The 14,206-nt window shown below is 46.8% G+C and overlaps 1 protein-coding gene across 4 annotated transcripts in view; it reads right to left on the minus strand.

Moving 5' to 3' along the window:
* The window catches only part of KIF20A (kinesin family member 20A), a 190,295-nt gene that overhangs the window by 60,245 nt on the left and 115,844 nt on the right, over positions 1-14,206 (minus strand). For all 4 annotated transcript variants that reach the window (XM_078652718.1, XM_078652720.1, XM_078652717.1 and 1 more), the window contains exons 14-16: positions 14,019-14,158; positions 12,358-12,460; positions 11,804-12,056 (exon numbers count right to left, since the gene is read on the minus strand). In XM_078652718.1, coding sequence (XP_078508844.1) covers positions 11,804-12,056; positions 12,358-12,460; positions 14,019-14,158 — 496 coding nt within the window. The remainder of the gene's footprint in view (positions 1-11,803; positions 12,057-12,357; positions 12,461-14,018; positions 14,159-14,206) is intronic.

Here is a 14,206-nt window from a genome sequence, read left to right on the forward strand (position 1 = left end):
GGTCCTCCTGGAGAATTGTTGGCAAATCTCACAGTCTTCAGGAACATGAGAGGAAGGGAGACAGAGGATACACACCCTGTGAGGGTCTGACTTTGCCTTCTTCCTGGCACACTCGGGACACTTGTCGAACAGGGCAGGCATATTCGAAAAAAAGAGTGGCCAAAAACTCCAGAAACCGGTAGAAGAAGCAGTCAGACGTAGAGTGAAACACTCTAAACACTTTAAAAGTGGCAAAAAATTGAAAAACACCCAAAAAAGGGAGAGCTCAATGCTCCAGGGTCCTGCTAGCAGGAGCCGGAAAAAAGAACTGAAAGCAAAAGGAGTTTGCTGTGCATCATGAGATACCGAGGGTCCCTGGAGAGTTCCTTAAAGGCACGGTATCCCTTTTCCAGACATATAATGGCAGCCTATGGGGGCTTGTCTGTCCATCCTTTCCTCTCTATCATTCCAAGGATTTTGTGAAGGGGAAGTTTCTCTATGGATGAAACTTAGCAGACTGTGTTAAATGTGATGTTGGTGGAATATCCTTTGCATTTCTAATTGAAGCACTGGACAGTGTAGCCTTGCAGGTATAGGATGCATTATTGTCTTTAATTTTCTCTTAAGTGTCTATGCAGGACTGCACTGAGGACAATTTAAGAGATTATTTTTGATTGCTCCGGGGTCCACGCACATGGGCGGGACTATTCACTAGATTAGGACTATACACAGAGATCCCTTACTACAGAACTTCAGAGATCTGAAGTGGACGGTGCTGGAAAGAATAATTGGTTAAACATGTAAATTGGAAGGAACACTGGCAAGGAAGGAGGCACGGTGGATATTCTTTGAGAAGGCTGACCAAGTAGGCCTCAATGACTTGTATTGTATAGAATAAAATAAGCAGATAATTTATGTAGTGCTTCTCAGCGGTTCATGAATGGAAGCCGTTAAGTGAGGCAAGTGAGATTCATTTCCGTTATATTTTCCACACAGTAATTCTGTGTCAACACCAGTTATGTCAGTCGCCCTTTTTTTTTTTCTTGTGGAAGCAGATTGTCAGCAAAATGAATCCCTTTTCAATCCACAGTAACTCTCTACAATATCATCTTCCTGCTCCATTGCATTAACAGCGGAATAGTGCTTATTAAAACAAAAAAATAAACATTTGTAATGAACACCCCTGTCGAAAACTATATTAGTTGAATTTCATCTTTTTGTAATGAATTATGTATGACATGACGTCCCCCACATGTGTGTGAGATATTGTAGACTGGGAAGATTCTGGTATACAATGTTCAATCTCCAAGGGTGACTTTATGAGATATTCTCAATACTATCCCAGGACGAACAAAACCATCTTAAGATGGCACTGAATCGGAGTAGGCCACAGGGTAGGGATCTGGATTTGTTTCCAGTGCACTCTCTTGAAGTAGAGTGCGACCGTACGGGACACCGAAATGAAATAGAACCAGACTCTCGTCTGAAAGCGGTAAGGGTGTGCATGCAGACAGAACAGGCAGTGGAAGAGCCCGTGTTTCATCCCACAAGAGAGAAATACGGGCTGAGTGGGTTGACAGATTTGAAGGGGGGTGGGAGCCCGGCTTTTAAATTTCGCACGAAAATAAGATGAGTTGGTGATTATGGTGAAAATGTTAATGGCTGTCCTCAGGCAAACAGAGGGGAGCGAATGCATGTTCACGTTTATCGCTTCACTTACTAACTGGCCCATACAAATATCCGTACCTGAATGCTAATGTTGAAGTACAGATTTTAACCCTTTTGACTTGAGCATTTTACTTGAGGATGTAACAAGTGAGATACTTATGTGCGTATATTCACAGGTTTACGAGGGTCAACTGTATGTCCCTGCAAGGGATGTGCAACTTACAATTGAAGGACACTCTCTAGAAGGTGGGATGCCGGTATAATTTTGAGGGCAAGCCCTTGGTAAATATATTAGGACTTTCGTGCTATATATGTTACCTTTTGCATCAATAAGCCAATTGGCTTTTTGAAAGATGTCCTGACTGGTTGGTACCACTTGTCTGTTCTTTTGTTTATCAGTCACCCTTGGCTTAAGTCGTAAGTCCAGTGAGGTGAAGATTGGCTCCAGCCCTGATGAAATTGCCGGAAAGTTTTTTTGGCGATGAAACATGTTGGCCTATCCTAAAGTGGTCTGAAACATGTGGTTTGTTTTTAATCTGGAGTGGGCTCACAACAATTACGGCCAACGGCCGATGCGAGCACTACCTGCTGGGTGCTGCGCATGACTGTTGGCCGACGCAGCCTCGCCCACTCCGTCGAACGCCCACACCGCAGCGGAATGTTCACCGCGGTAAACTGGTTAATAAAAATTGAAGCATGGGCATGTGAGGTTTAACTCAATTTTAGTCTCTCATACCACGGGGTCTAGCTTGACACTAGCACTTCTTGTGCCATTTTTCACATCTCTTTCTTTTTCTTCACTTTTTATTATATATTAAACACTGGATTTATCTTTTTCATGTTCAAGTCACCGATGATGAAAAACGTGAGCAAACTGGCGAGTACCTACGAGCAGCTCCCTTGGTGACGCTTACATGTAGCACTTTCTGACCTTTCACACATTTTTCTTTCTTTTGTACACATTATTAAATGGGGGTACAAATGGGGTGGGTTGGAAAGGATAAAAACAAACTTTTGACATTTAGGACTGGACGCAACTGGCATTTATTGAAAGCCAGGGATATTAGTATCCTGCCACCAGGATCCAAGAAAGTTGTTTTATGTCCATAACGAACAAGTTACTTACCTTCGGTAACGCATTTTCTGGTAGATACTATATCTGCCTGTGGATTCCTCACCTTGTGAATACCCCCTTGCGTCAGCAACATTCGGAAATTCTTTTTTCGTAGCCTCGCGCCGACGTGGACTCCTGACGTCATAGAGACACGACCTCGCTCGCGACTCCGCTGACGTCACCGACGCCTATAATAGGCCCACGCCGGCGTGATGACATCAGTTCCGCCCTTTTTTCCGTGCCATCGAGGCACACGGACGGACCAATGACAGTAGAAATATACAAGTATACATAGTACACAATAATCAAGGCAAAACACACAGTGTTAAGCAAAAGCAGGAAAGAAATTGGAACATTTCCTTGACAACAAAATATATATACATTACAATACAGTAACTCTGGCAAAGAAGAGTGGACAACGGGGAGGCGGGTGGGTCAGTGAGGAATCCACAGGCAGATATAGTATCTACCAGAAAAAGCGTTACCGAAGGTAAGTAACTTGTTCTTCTGATAGATACATCTGCCGTGTGGATTCCTCACCTTGTGAATAGAGTCCCACAGCAGTCCCCACTCCCGGAGGAGGGTGTCCACTCTTCTAGACCAGGAAATCCTGAAGGACAGAGCGTGCAAAATGACCGTCCCTCCTCACCTCGGAATCCAAGCAGTAATGCTTCGCGAAAGTGTGGAGGGAAGACCAAGTTGCCGCTCTACAAATATCCTCAACAGGCACACCTCTAGCCAATGCAGAGGTCGAAGATTTAGCTCCAGTTGAATGAGCCCTTATACCCTCTGGTGGTTCCTTACCGGCCAAAGAGTAGCAGATCTTTATGCAGAGGACGATCCATCTCGATAAAGTTCTTTTATGGACCGCTCTTCCTTTCTTGCAGCCAGCAAATCCAACGAAGAGCTGGTCCTCCAAACGAAAGTCCTTGGATCTGTCCAAGTAAAAGGACACCTCCCTCTTAGGGTCCAGACGGTGCAGTCTCTCTTCCTCCTTAGAAGGGTGAGGGGGAGGATAGAAGGAAGGTAAAGTAATAGACTGTCCTAGGTGGAAGGGAGTTACCACCTTAGGCAGAAAAGCAGCCCTGGTCCTGAGAACCATTCGATCAGCATGTATGGAAAAGAAAGGGGGCTTGTGACAAAGAGCTTGAAGCTCACTTACCCTCCTTGCCGAGGTTATTGCAACGAGGAAAACAGTTTTAAGGGTAAGAAGCCTCAAGGGACATTTGTGGAGAGGCTCGAAAGGAGCACCCATCAAAAAGGTCAAGACCAGATTCAAGTCCCACTGAGGCACAATAAAAGGGACAGGAGGAAACTTATTAATAAGGCCCTTTAAGAACCTTAAAACCACAGGTGACTTAAAAAGAGAAGGCTGGTCAGGCAAACAGAGAAAAGCTGACAGCGCAGAAAGATAGCCCTTCACTGTAGCAACGGCAAGACCCTGTTGCGCCAGAGAAAGGGCAAACTGGAGAACGTGAGACAAATGGGCCTTCAAAGGATCAATAGACCTTTCCCCACACCACGAGACAAATTTCGCCCATCTATAAGAATAGACGGACTTAGTGGAGTCACGCCTGGCTGACAAGATGACATCCACAACGTCAGGCGGGAGGGAAAAGGAAATCAGGTTGCCCCGCTCAATCTCCAGGCATGAAGGTGCAATGTCTGGAGGTGGGGGTGTAGAACCTGCCCCTCCATCTGAGAGAGGAGGTCTGCCCTGTGAGGGAGACGGAGCGGCGGGTGAGAGGAGAGGTGGAGTAGATCTGTATACCACACCCTTCTTGGCCAATCCGGGGCGACCAATATGACTTGGGCCCGGTCTAGGCGAATCTTCCTCAGAACCCGAGGAATCAAGGGTATGGGGGGAAACGCGTAAAAGAGTTGACCTTTCCAACTCAACTGAAACACATCCCCCAAGGCTCCTTGCATCGGATACTGGAGACTGCAGAAAGACAGGCAGTGCGCATTCTCGTGAGTGGCGAACAGGTCCACCCGAGGAGTCCCCCACATCCGAAAGATGTCGTGAACCACCTCCGGGTGAAGCCTCCACTCGTGGTCGGCAGAGAACTGCCGACTGAGACTGTCTGCACGAACGTTCAACACCCCGGCCAGATGATTCGCCATTAGACAAATCTGATGGCCCTGAGCCCAGGACCAGAGACGCAGAGCCTCTCTGCAGAGACACTGCGACCCTACTCCTCCCTGCTTGTTGATGTACCACATCGCGGTCGTGTTGTCCGTCAGGACTTGAACCGACCGACCGCGAAGGGAAGGGAGGAAGGCCTTGAGCGCCAAACGTATCGCCCGCAATTCTAGAAGGTTGATGTGAAGCAACCTTTCCTCTGGAGACCAAAGGCCCTTGACCTCCAGATCCCCCAGATGAGCACCCCACCCGAGAGTGGATGCATCCGATATCACCGTGGCCACCGATGGGGGAAGTTGAAAAGGCTTTCCTTGGGACAGATTCCCTTCCACGCCCCACCAAGACAGATCCGCTGCAGCTTCTCTGGAGATCCTCACTGACTCCCTGAGATCTCCGTTGTGCTGATACCACTGCTTGCGGAGGCACCACTGGAGCGCCCTCATGTGCCAGCGTGCATGGTCGACCAACAGAATGCAAGAAGCCATCAGACCGAGCAAGCGAAGGACCTTCAGGACTGGAACGACCGCTCCATTGTAAAATAAAGGAATCATCTCCCGTATGTCGCGAATCCTTTGAGGGGGAGGGAATGCACGACATACGGTTGTGTCCAGTACTGCACCTATGAACAGGTTGCGCTGGGAGGGCACCAGGTGAGACTTGGGTACATTTATTGAAAAACCCAACTTGTACAACAACTGGGTTGTCTCCTGCAGATGATGAAGCACAATCTCTGACGACTCCGCTTTGATCAGCCAATCGTCCAGATACGGGAATACCGGAATCCCCGATCTTCTGAGATGTGCCGCCACCACTGCCATCACCTTGGTGAAGACCCGAGGTTCAGTAGTAAGTCCAAACGGAAGGACCGCAAACTGGTAGTGTTGTGACCCAACCGTAAAACGGAGATACCTCCTGTGCGACTTCAGGATTGGGATGTGAAAATACGCATCCTGCAAGTCGAGTGACACCATCCAGTCTTCTTCCAGCAGAGCTTGAAGAACCTGAGCAAGGGTGAGCATCTTGAATTTCTCCTGCTTCAGATAAAAATTCAAGACCCTGAGATCCAGGATCGGACGAAGCCTGCCATCCTTCTTGGGAATCAGGAAATACCGGGAGTAGCATCCCTGATCCCTTTCCTGCTCTGGAACCACCTCTATCGCACCTTTTCTCAAAAGTGTTTGGACTTCCTCCTGTAGGAGTAACAGATGTTCCTCTGAGCAATATCCCTGGCAAGGAGGGTAATTGGGAGGGAATTCCCGAAAGGGAAGTGCATACCCATTTTCTACGAGATTGAGAACCCAAAGATCTGATGTAACCGATTCCCAATCTCGTAGAAAGTAGGTAAGCCGGCCCCCCACTGGACCCACATGATCCTGAATGGCGGATCTAGGGCTGCTTTTCTGTGGCTGGGGGGTTGGAGGAGGTGGAGGAGGAAGAGACCTGACGACCGCGAGGACGTGATCTCTGTTTCCCTCTGTAAGACCTATACAAGGTATTCTGCTGCTGCTGTTGTTGCTGCTGCTGCTGAGCGGGTCTATACGACCGAAAGGAAGAGCGACCAAACCCTCTAAACTTTCTGGTCGTAGAACCCCTGACCTGAAGGCCCAGAGATCTAGCAGTTGCTCTGCTGTCCTTGAATCTCTCCAAGGCCGCGTCTGCCTTCTTTCCAAAAAGCCCCTCGCCATCGAAAGGCAAATCCAATAATGCAGACTGCACATCAGCTGAGAAGTCAGACGACTTCAACCAGGCTGAACGCCTCGTGGCAACCGCCGTGCCCATAATTCTTGCCACAGAATCTGTTGTATCAAGTCCACTTTGGATGACCTGACGAGCCGCTGCCTGAGTGTCAGATAAAGCCTCTTCAAAGTCCTTTCTACTAGCTTCAGGAACCTTAGGGACCAAAGAACTTATAGAGTCCATAAGAGCATGGATGTACCTTCCCATGAGGCAAGTGGCGTTAGAAGACTTCAGAGCCATGCTGGACGAAGAAAAAATCTTCTTCGCGACCTGATCTTGTTTCTTTGCCTCTTTGTCGCCAGGCACCTGCGGAAAAGCCCCAACAGACTTCTTAGAGCAAGCGGCCTGAATTACCAAACTTTCAGGGGAAGGATGCGAAGATAAGAAAGCAGGATCCTCAGGAGCCACCCTATACCTCCTAGCCACACTTTTTGCAACTGCAGGAGCAGAAAAAGGCTTTTTCCAAACTTCCATTATAGGATCCTTTAAGGCATCGTTAAATGGGAGCAAAGGTTCCACTGATGAACTAGGAGAATAGAGAACCTCTGTCAACAAATTTGATTTAAACTCAACAGAGGGCAAAGTCAGACCTAAAAGTCCTGCTGCCTTCTTCATGACAACATGATAAGGTTGGACATCTCTGGAGGGAGCATCAGGTCCAGAAGGCAAAGACCACTCCGGTGAAAACTCAAGACCACTAGCATCCGCTAGGTCTTCGAAACAATCCCCTTCCAATTCACCTTCTTCCACCTCAGAAGATGAATCATTAACTCTCTGCTCCTCCAGAAGTCGTTGAGCCTCTCTACGAGACCTCATTTTGACTCGAAGTGCAGTCGAATCCAACGCCGAATTCGACGGCGCTGGAGCCGACTTCGGAATCGAATCCGAGGGCTTGGAAGGCTGCCCCATAGAATCCAAGGGAGTCGGTGACGCCGGGACCGGAGTCGTCGACTTCGGCCGAGCTGGCGTCGACACCGGCGTCGACCTCGGTGGAGCTTGGTACTGCCACAACGGAGTCGGAGCCGGCATATACGGCATGAAGGGTGCCGGAGCATACGAGTGTGGAACACCCAAATTGAAAGCCATTGGACCCATGGGACCCGAAGGTGCTCCAGAGGGGTACCACGACCTCGAGAAAACACCATACATCGCGTTTAAAAACGCAGAAGGGTCCTGACCTGGAGTCGGGAATGGTGGATGCTCAGGCTGACCACGAGGTACATTAGAATCTGTTTCCTCAACAGGATTCGAAGTCCCTTCCTCAACAGGAACTCCATCGGCATCTTCCGGAGCCGGAGATGGAGCCGGAGATGGAGCCGGAGACGGAGCCGGAGTCGGATCTGGAACAGGAGTCAGAGAATGGACCACCGACTTCGAAGGTGAAGCCTCACCTTCCGACTCACGAGGAGGAATCACTTTCGACTTCATCCTTTTGGGAGACTTTGATCTGGAATAATGACGTGATCCGTGTCTCCTCTTCCTATGCTTCTTGTGGGAACCGGAAGCATGCCCAGATGATGACTTCGAGGCCGACGCCTCTCGAGACCTTGACCTGGATCTCGACCTCGACTTCTTCGGATGCTTTGAGGATCTTTTAACCTTACTTGCTTTAAGTTTGGCAACAAGAAGTTTAGATTCCCTCTCACGAAGAGCCTTCGGATTAATCTTTTGACAAGATGAACAATCATCGACGTCATGATCCGAGCTTAAACACCAGATACAGTCTTGGTGAGGGTCCGTAACGGACATCATCTTCCCGCATTCTCTGCAAGGCTTAAACCCGGTCTTCTTTGTCGACATGACAACAGAAGAGAAATATCTGAGAATGGAGAATCGAAGAAACGAAGTAACAATGTACTAAGGCTACAGAGTATCCCGAAACCGTTAGCGTCGACGACGCGGAAAAAAGGGAACTGATGTCATCACGCCGGCGTGGACCTATTATAGGCGTCGGTGACGTCAGCGGAGTCGCGAGCGAGGTCGTGTCTCTATGACGTCAGGAGTCCACGTCGGCGCGAGGCTACGAAAAAAGAATTTCCGAATGTTGCTGACGCAAGGGGGTATTCACAAGGTGAGGAATCCACACGGCAGATGTATCTATCAGAAAGTCAGGTCTATTCAGTATATTGTTTGCTTTTGAGTGGAGGGCGACCTGATTGGATCATTCCCTCTCATGTTCCTTATTGTGGATTAAGCACTCCATGAGACAGCATGTTTTTTTCCTGCTGTCTATCTCCTAAACTTTCTGGAAAATGGTCACAGCCCCAACGATGTGAAATGGGTTGTGATAGAGCAAATCCACTCCAATAATGAGGGCACCCTTTTTGAAAAGGAACAGAGGTGGGTATATCGCCTGGCCACTCACCAACATGGCCTTAACGATGAAATACCGTGGGGCACGGTAATGCAGCGATAACCATAATAAATGGTTTACCCATGATAGCATTTTTCTGATCATCAGTGACCTATTTAGCAATGCAAATGACTCGTGGGTTACCCATAAAGGTTTTTTTCCCTAGAAGTATCCCCCCCCCTTCCTCCTCTTAAAATAGTTCTCATTTGGTGCACTGCGTTTTGTCAGGTAGTGCTGTGGCGCAGCATTTCACAATTACGAATACTGCTGGGGTTGGGCTGATTTAGCGTTATATTGCAGCACTACTAAGTGAATTTAAATGGGGCGCTATTTAAATACCATTCTATTCTGTGCCCCTGCTTTTGCCAATGTTCTTCTGGCCTTTTTCCAAGACAACAGGTCTTTTTTCACTTTCCTTGTACTGACAAATGAAGCGTATAATGAGGCCCCTTTAAATGAAATCAGACCTGGCATGAGCACGTGACCACTGGCGAACGCGAGCCGCGCCCTTCTGGCGCTTCCGCGTTCCTTTCATACAAAACAAACCCGCGCCTTCAGTGCCGCTTGGTGTTACGGGCGGCGGTCGCGGTTTGAATAGGTCCGAAGGCGGGGAGTCGCATCGGATAAAGTAGGTGCATGCAGTGGTACCGTTTTACTGCCATCATTTGTTTAAATAATTCCACACAGATACGGGTGCCTCTTAACATCTCTGATGCACCACGTTATATTTATAGATGGACCGAGCGTGAAGGTTTTCCCCCCACCGCCAGCCCATGAGGCCCCATTGAGGACTTATAAATGTGAGTTTTTTTCTATATGTAACTCGACTGGCCAGCTTCATATGCCCCTTTCAAAGGTCGTCTTTGTGATTTTTTCAACTCCAACCTTCTGGTTGGCTTTACAATTATGACGAGTACTTTTTAAATTATATATTTACCCTGTGACCGCAGACTAAAATACCTGCGTGTTATTTAAATCAGACTTCTAAGATTAGGAGCTTTTTTTTGAGCATTCATGTATTAAAATGGTTTTTCTCTGGGCTTAGCGTCCCAAGTCACGGAGATTGTATTCTTTAGGAATAATTACTCCTAGTTAGAATATTGGTGCATGTTTGATATAAGTGCATGTTTGATGAAAGTACATGGCTTCTGAAAAATGTTATAATAGTCACATTTTAAAACAGACTTGTTTTTGTTTTCTTCTTACTTTTCAGACTTTTTTGTCTCCCCTTCGGGGTGAGACTGTTGGAAGACTTACCCAATATAGGAAGTCTACACTAATCAGGTTGTATTAGTTTTTTATATTTGCTTTTCCTTCTCTACACCTTAGTTTTGGACACCTTAGCGAGTGCCCATTAAGGTATATGATAGAGTTCTTTGGTCCTGACGAATGCTGAGCCGATCCTTGGCTCTTAAGCAGAAACATGTTGACCATCTTTGTTTTTTTGTCACTCCAGTAAGGACTTGTTGGTTCAAACTAACGCAACCAATCACTAGTCCTTTAATTTGCACTGTTTTTACTAGAGTTAGAGCTACCCTCTTAATAAAATTATTGTGTGATGAGTAGCCCACGCTCTTTTTAAAGCACTTCTTTATCACTACTTTGCTTTTTCAACCTTTTTGGACCCAATGAAGACAACTGGTTACCGACCTTCACAGGCGGTACCTGAGGGTTCTTTTTCTTCACTGAGCACATGCACCTTATTTCTTTACTAAATTTCTGTTTCTCTAGACGGAGGTAATTTCCTTCCTGTCTATTAACACCAATTGGTTTTAAGTCTTGTTCTTTGTTATTTAACTTACTTTGACACTCTTCTGTTGATTGTTATATCTCCTAAACTTCCCTTCCCCTAAACTCCTTGTTGATTTCTGTTGTGTCTGTGTTACTCCCCCATCTGCTGCACGTTTCTCTCCTCTCTCTCCCGTTGCTTATTCTCCCCATTACCTCCATGCCAGTGTGCTTCTCCCTGGCCTGCTCCACGCAGCTCACGCATTACTTCTTGACGTCCACCTGCCCCCTCTGTATTGCTCCCCCCCCCTCCCCCAAGTGCTGCTTCCAGCCCTGCTTTGTTTTCCTCGCCCACATTTTTTTTGAAAAAGAAATCATTTTTAAAGGCAATAAAAGGTTTTTCTTTAATCCGCCTTCTTGCCTCCTTTCTTTTTAGTTAACGATCCAACTCGGATCTGTAACTAAACAGAAAAAATGTACCCACGTCATTTTGTGCTCGGTTACAAAATGAAGCCGGCAGCAACGTCAAAGCTCTTTTTTATTCTTTATTCATGCTGCACAGCTTCAAGGACGTTGTGCAGCATGGCTAAAAATCGATGCGAAAGTCAATAGGTCTCAGACAAGACCTATTGGTTTTGCCAATACTTGTTACCTTGTGTACTGGAAACAGCTGCTGTGACTTTAGCACACTGAATTGTTCCAAGGGGTATGCAAGCTTGGCCCAGGAGGAAAGTTAGGACCCCGAGTCCAAGCATCAGTATCTACTTGCTCATACCTTGAGCACCCTTGCAGGAAAAAAGCTCTCAAGAGACTAAAGGACCAGAGTTCACCTGTTACTTGGTTACACAATCGAAGTGCATTCGTTTTGTGTCCCACAAAAACGTAGGACACTATCTGCTCACTACCAAATGCCGTAGCGCCTATAGAACACCATATTTGGAGACTAACCAATAGTAGTCTTAAACTAATCAACTGAATTAGTCTAGAGAGCTCCAAGTGCTTGAATTGGACTTTCCATATTTTTGGAGTCTCCCTTCTTGCCCTGGTTACGGTACTGCCAAGTAGCACAAGCAACACGTACCCTTGCACTTAGCTCGCAGTTGCTCTTGACACGTCGCCAACTCCACCTTGGTTTCCAGCAGCTCCTGCTTGGCCTGTACCAGCTCCTGCTGCAGGGTCTTGGAGGACGCAACCCGCTCAGACCTCCGGAGATGCTCCTCTTCAACACCAAGATTGCCCATCACCTCTGGTTTTCTGCTGCTGGCCGGCACGGCCTTCGTCCCAGACCTGGCTTGCAGAGCAGCCTCCAGCTCGTCGATCCTCTCCTCTCGCTCCTATGGCAGAGAAGGAAGGTAAGGGTCTCACTCAGAGTGCCATCAGAAAGCCACCTACAAGTGTAGCCCATATGTATGTCTTAGCCCAAGCATGTCACCTGCAGCGTCCTATCTAGATGACCTTCAGTCTTCCCTCTACAAGCAGTCACTGGAAGGTGGGGCTTAGCCCCACCACTAACTCAAACATAAGATGAGAGGTTTCATTCCAGGCCAATAGCCTCCCAGGTACATTCACACAGCAGCATGGCAACACGTAGTAGAGCTGTTCCAGACTCTCCATCACCATCCTTCGGTCCCTCACCTGAAGCTCCTGTTGGTAATACTTAGTGAAGGAGTCTTTAAAGTTCTCCATACGACTCTCATACATTTCCTCCAGCAGCTCCTTCTCCCGCTCCACATATTCACTGCCGGGAGAAAGCACATGTTACTCACATTTATAGTGCATGGTTCCATTATGTTTAACTCTGGAACATTAATTATTCAGAGTCTAATCCTAAAGTAAATATTTTTGGGTCCTCCCGTGTGCAACGGCTCAGCATGAACATCACATGCAAAACCATTGAAATCCATTGTTAATTTCATTTGGGCTCTTTGAAAATCCATTGTACATCTTGAACAGTGGCATTGCCTCGGGCTTTGCTTCTGTTGCACGAGGTATCGAGCTCTTTCACCTTCGCGCATGCACATCCCGGCATTTTCACCCTGTCTGAGTAGGGTTGCAAGGCTGCACTGGGAGAATGATTATGAGCATATTTAAGTCGTTTCCAAGTGATGCTGATTGATGCGGCCACTTAAACAAAATGAAGGAAGGGCTAGGCAAGTGCCATATGGCCAAATGAGTGAAAACAGGTAGGACAATTTTATTTATTGATTTATTTTTTACACAGACATGCGCGGACAGCCATTTTAATGAGGTAGGAAGAATCTAACATACTGATATTAAACGGAGTGTGTTGAAACGGAACAATAGTTAGCAATGGGAGTTTACAGAAAGTCTGTAAGTTGAGGTACTGACAGTTTTTTAGAAGGTTGATACTGTGGGGACATTAAGTAGGCTTGTATAAGACTGGTTTCTGGTACAGGTTTGGACTATTTTTAAAGAGACTGCTTTCCATTATATCACTGTGAATTAGAACAAAATGTTTTGGAGATAAGTGAGGAGAGTTCACAGTTGGAGGAGGAGCATCAAAATCTCTGGTGAACACCTGAGTGGCCCATAATACGACATTCTTGTGTACAGCTAAGCTACCATCCTGGTCAGAGCCATTACCAACCACTCCTTTGAAGCTGGCCAGAAAAAAATTGATATTTCTATTGCCCAATCTGCAATTATCTTCCCTTTGGTGATCGAAAAGGATCGAAAAAGCACCCTACATTCAATTATTTACTTTAATAGAAGAGAACATTAATGTCTTGGACATCAAAACAGGTTTCCAGCTGTAGGTGCATAGAATGAACACTCACTGCAACATAGGCTTAAAGACTATAGTTAATTATCAATTCCACCATCTCTACTACGGTCCCCCCAGCACTGTCATTCACTTTGTTGCTTGCTTTCTGACCAATATATCCATTTTCCTATCTCTGCTTCCATTCTGCATCGACCTTTTCCCTTGACTGCAAGAGATACTCAAGGATTGTCTGTCCACCCCTGCCCTCTTTAAGATGCATCTTAAAGCATTGCTGCATCTCCTTCTTCAACCTGAACTACTACAACTATCAGAGAGGACATACAAGTGTATGTAAACTACAAAGCACATTTAGTCAGATTTCTGAGTAACAGCGAATGCCTGCCAGCCACAGATCATTGGATGCAAAGGAACATAACATTACAAATCCAAATGCTACAAGCTGCCCATCCAGGTCCCAACCACAGGCTGCTAGTGCAGCACATAATATTTGCCCACTAGTTGACAGTGAAAGCCAATAACAATCACAATATCCTATCACTGCAGTAAATACCTGCTTGAAGCCTCCCTGGCCTGCATTTCCTCCACCATCTCTTCACAGATCTCCTTGCGAAGGCGCATCTCCAGCTCTAGCTTCTCCTGACGTTCCTTCAGGAGCAGCTCCTTCATTGCTTCCACAGCCTGCATGAGATCCTGGAGGGAGGAGTTACTCCAATAAATAAAGAGACAGAGCCCATCACC

This window comes from Lissotriton helveticus, chromosome 7 (genome assembly GCF_964261635.1).
Source record: "Lissotriton helveticus chromosome 7, aLisHel1.1, whole genome shotgun sequence".
Classification (NCBI taxonomy): domain Eukaryota; kingdom Metazoa; phylum Chordata; class Amphibia; order Caudata; family Salamandridae; genus Lissotriton; species Lissotriton helveticus.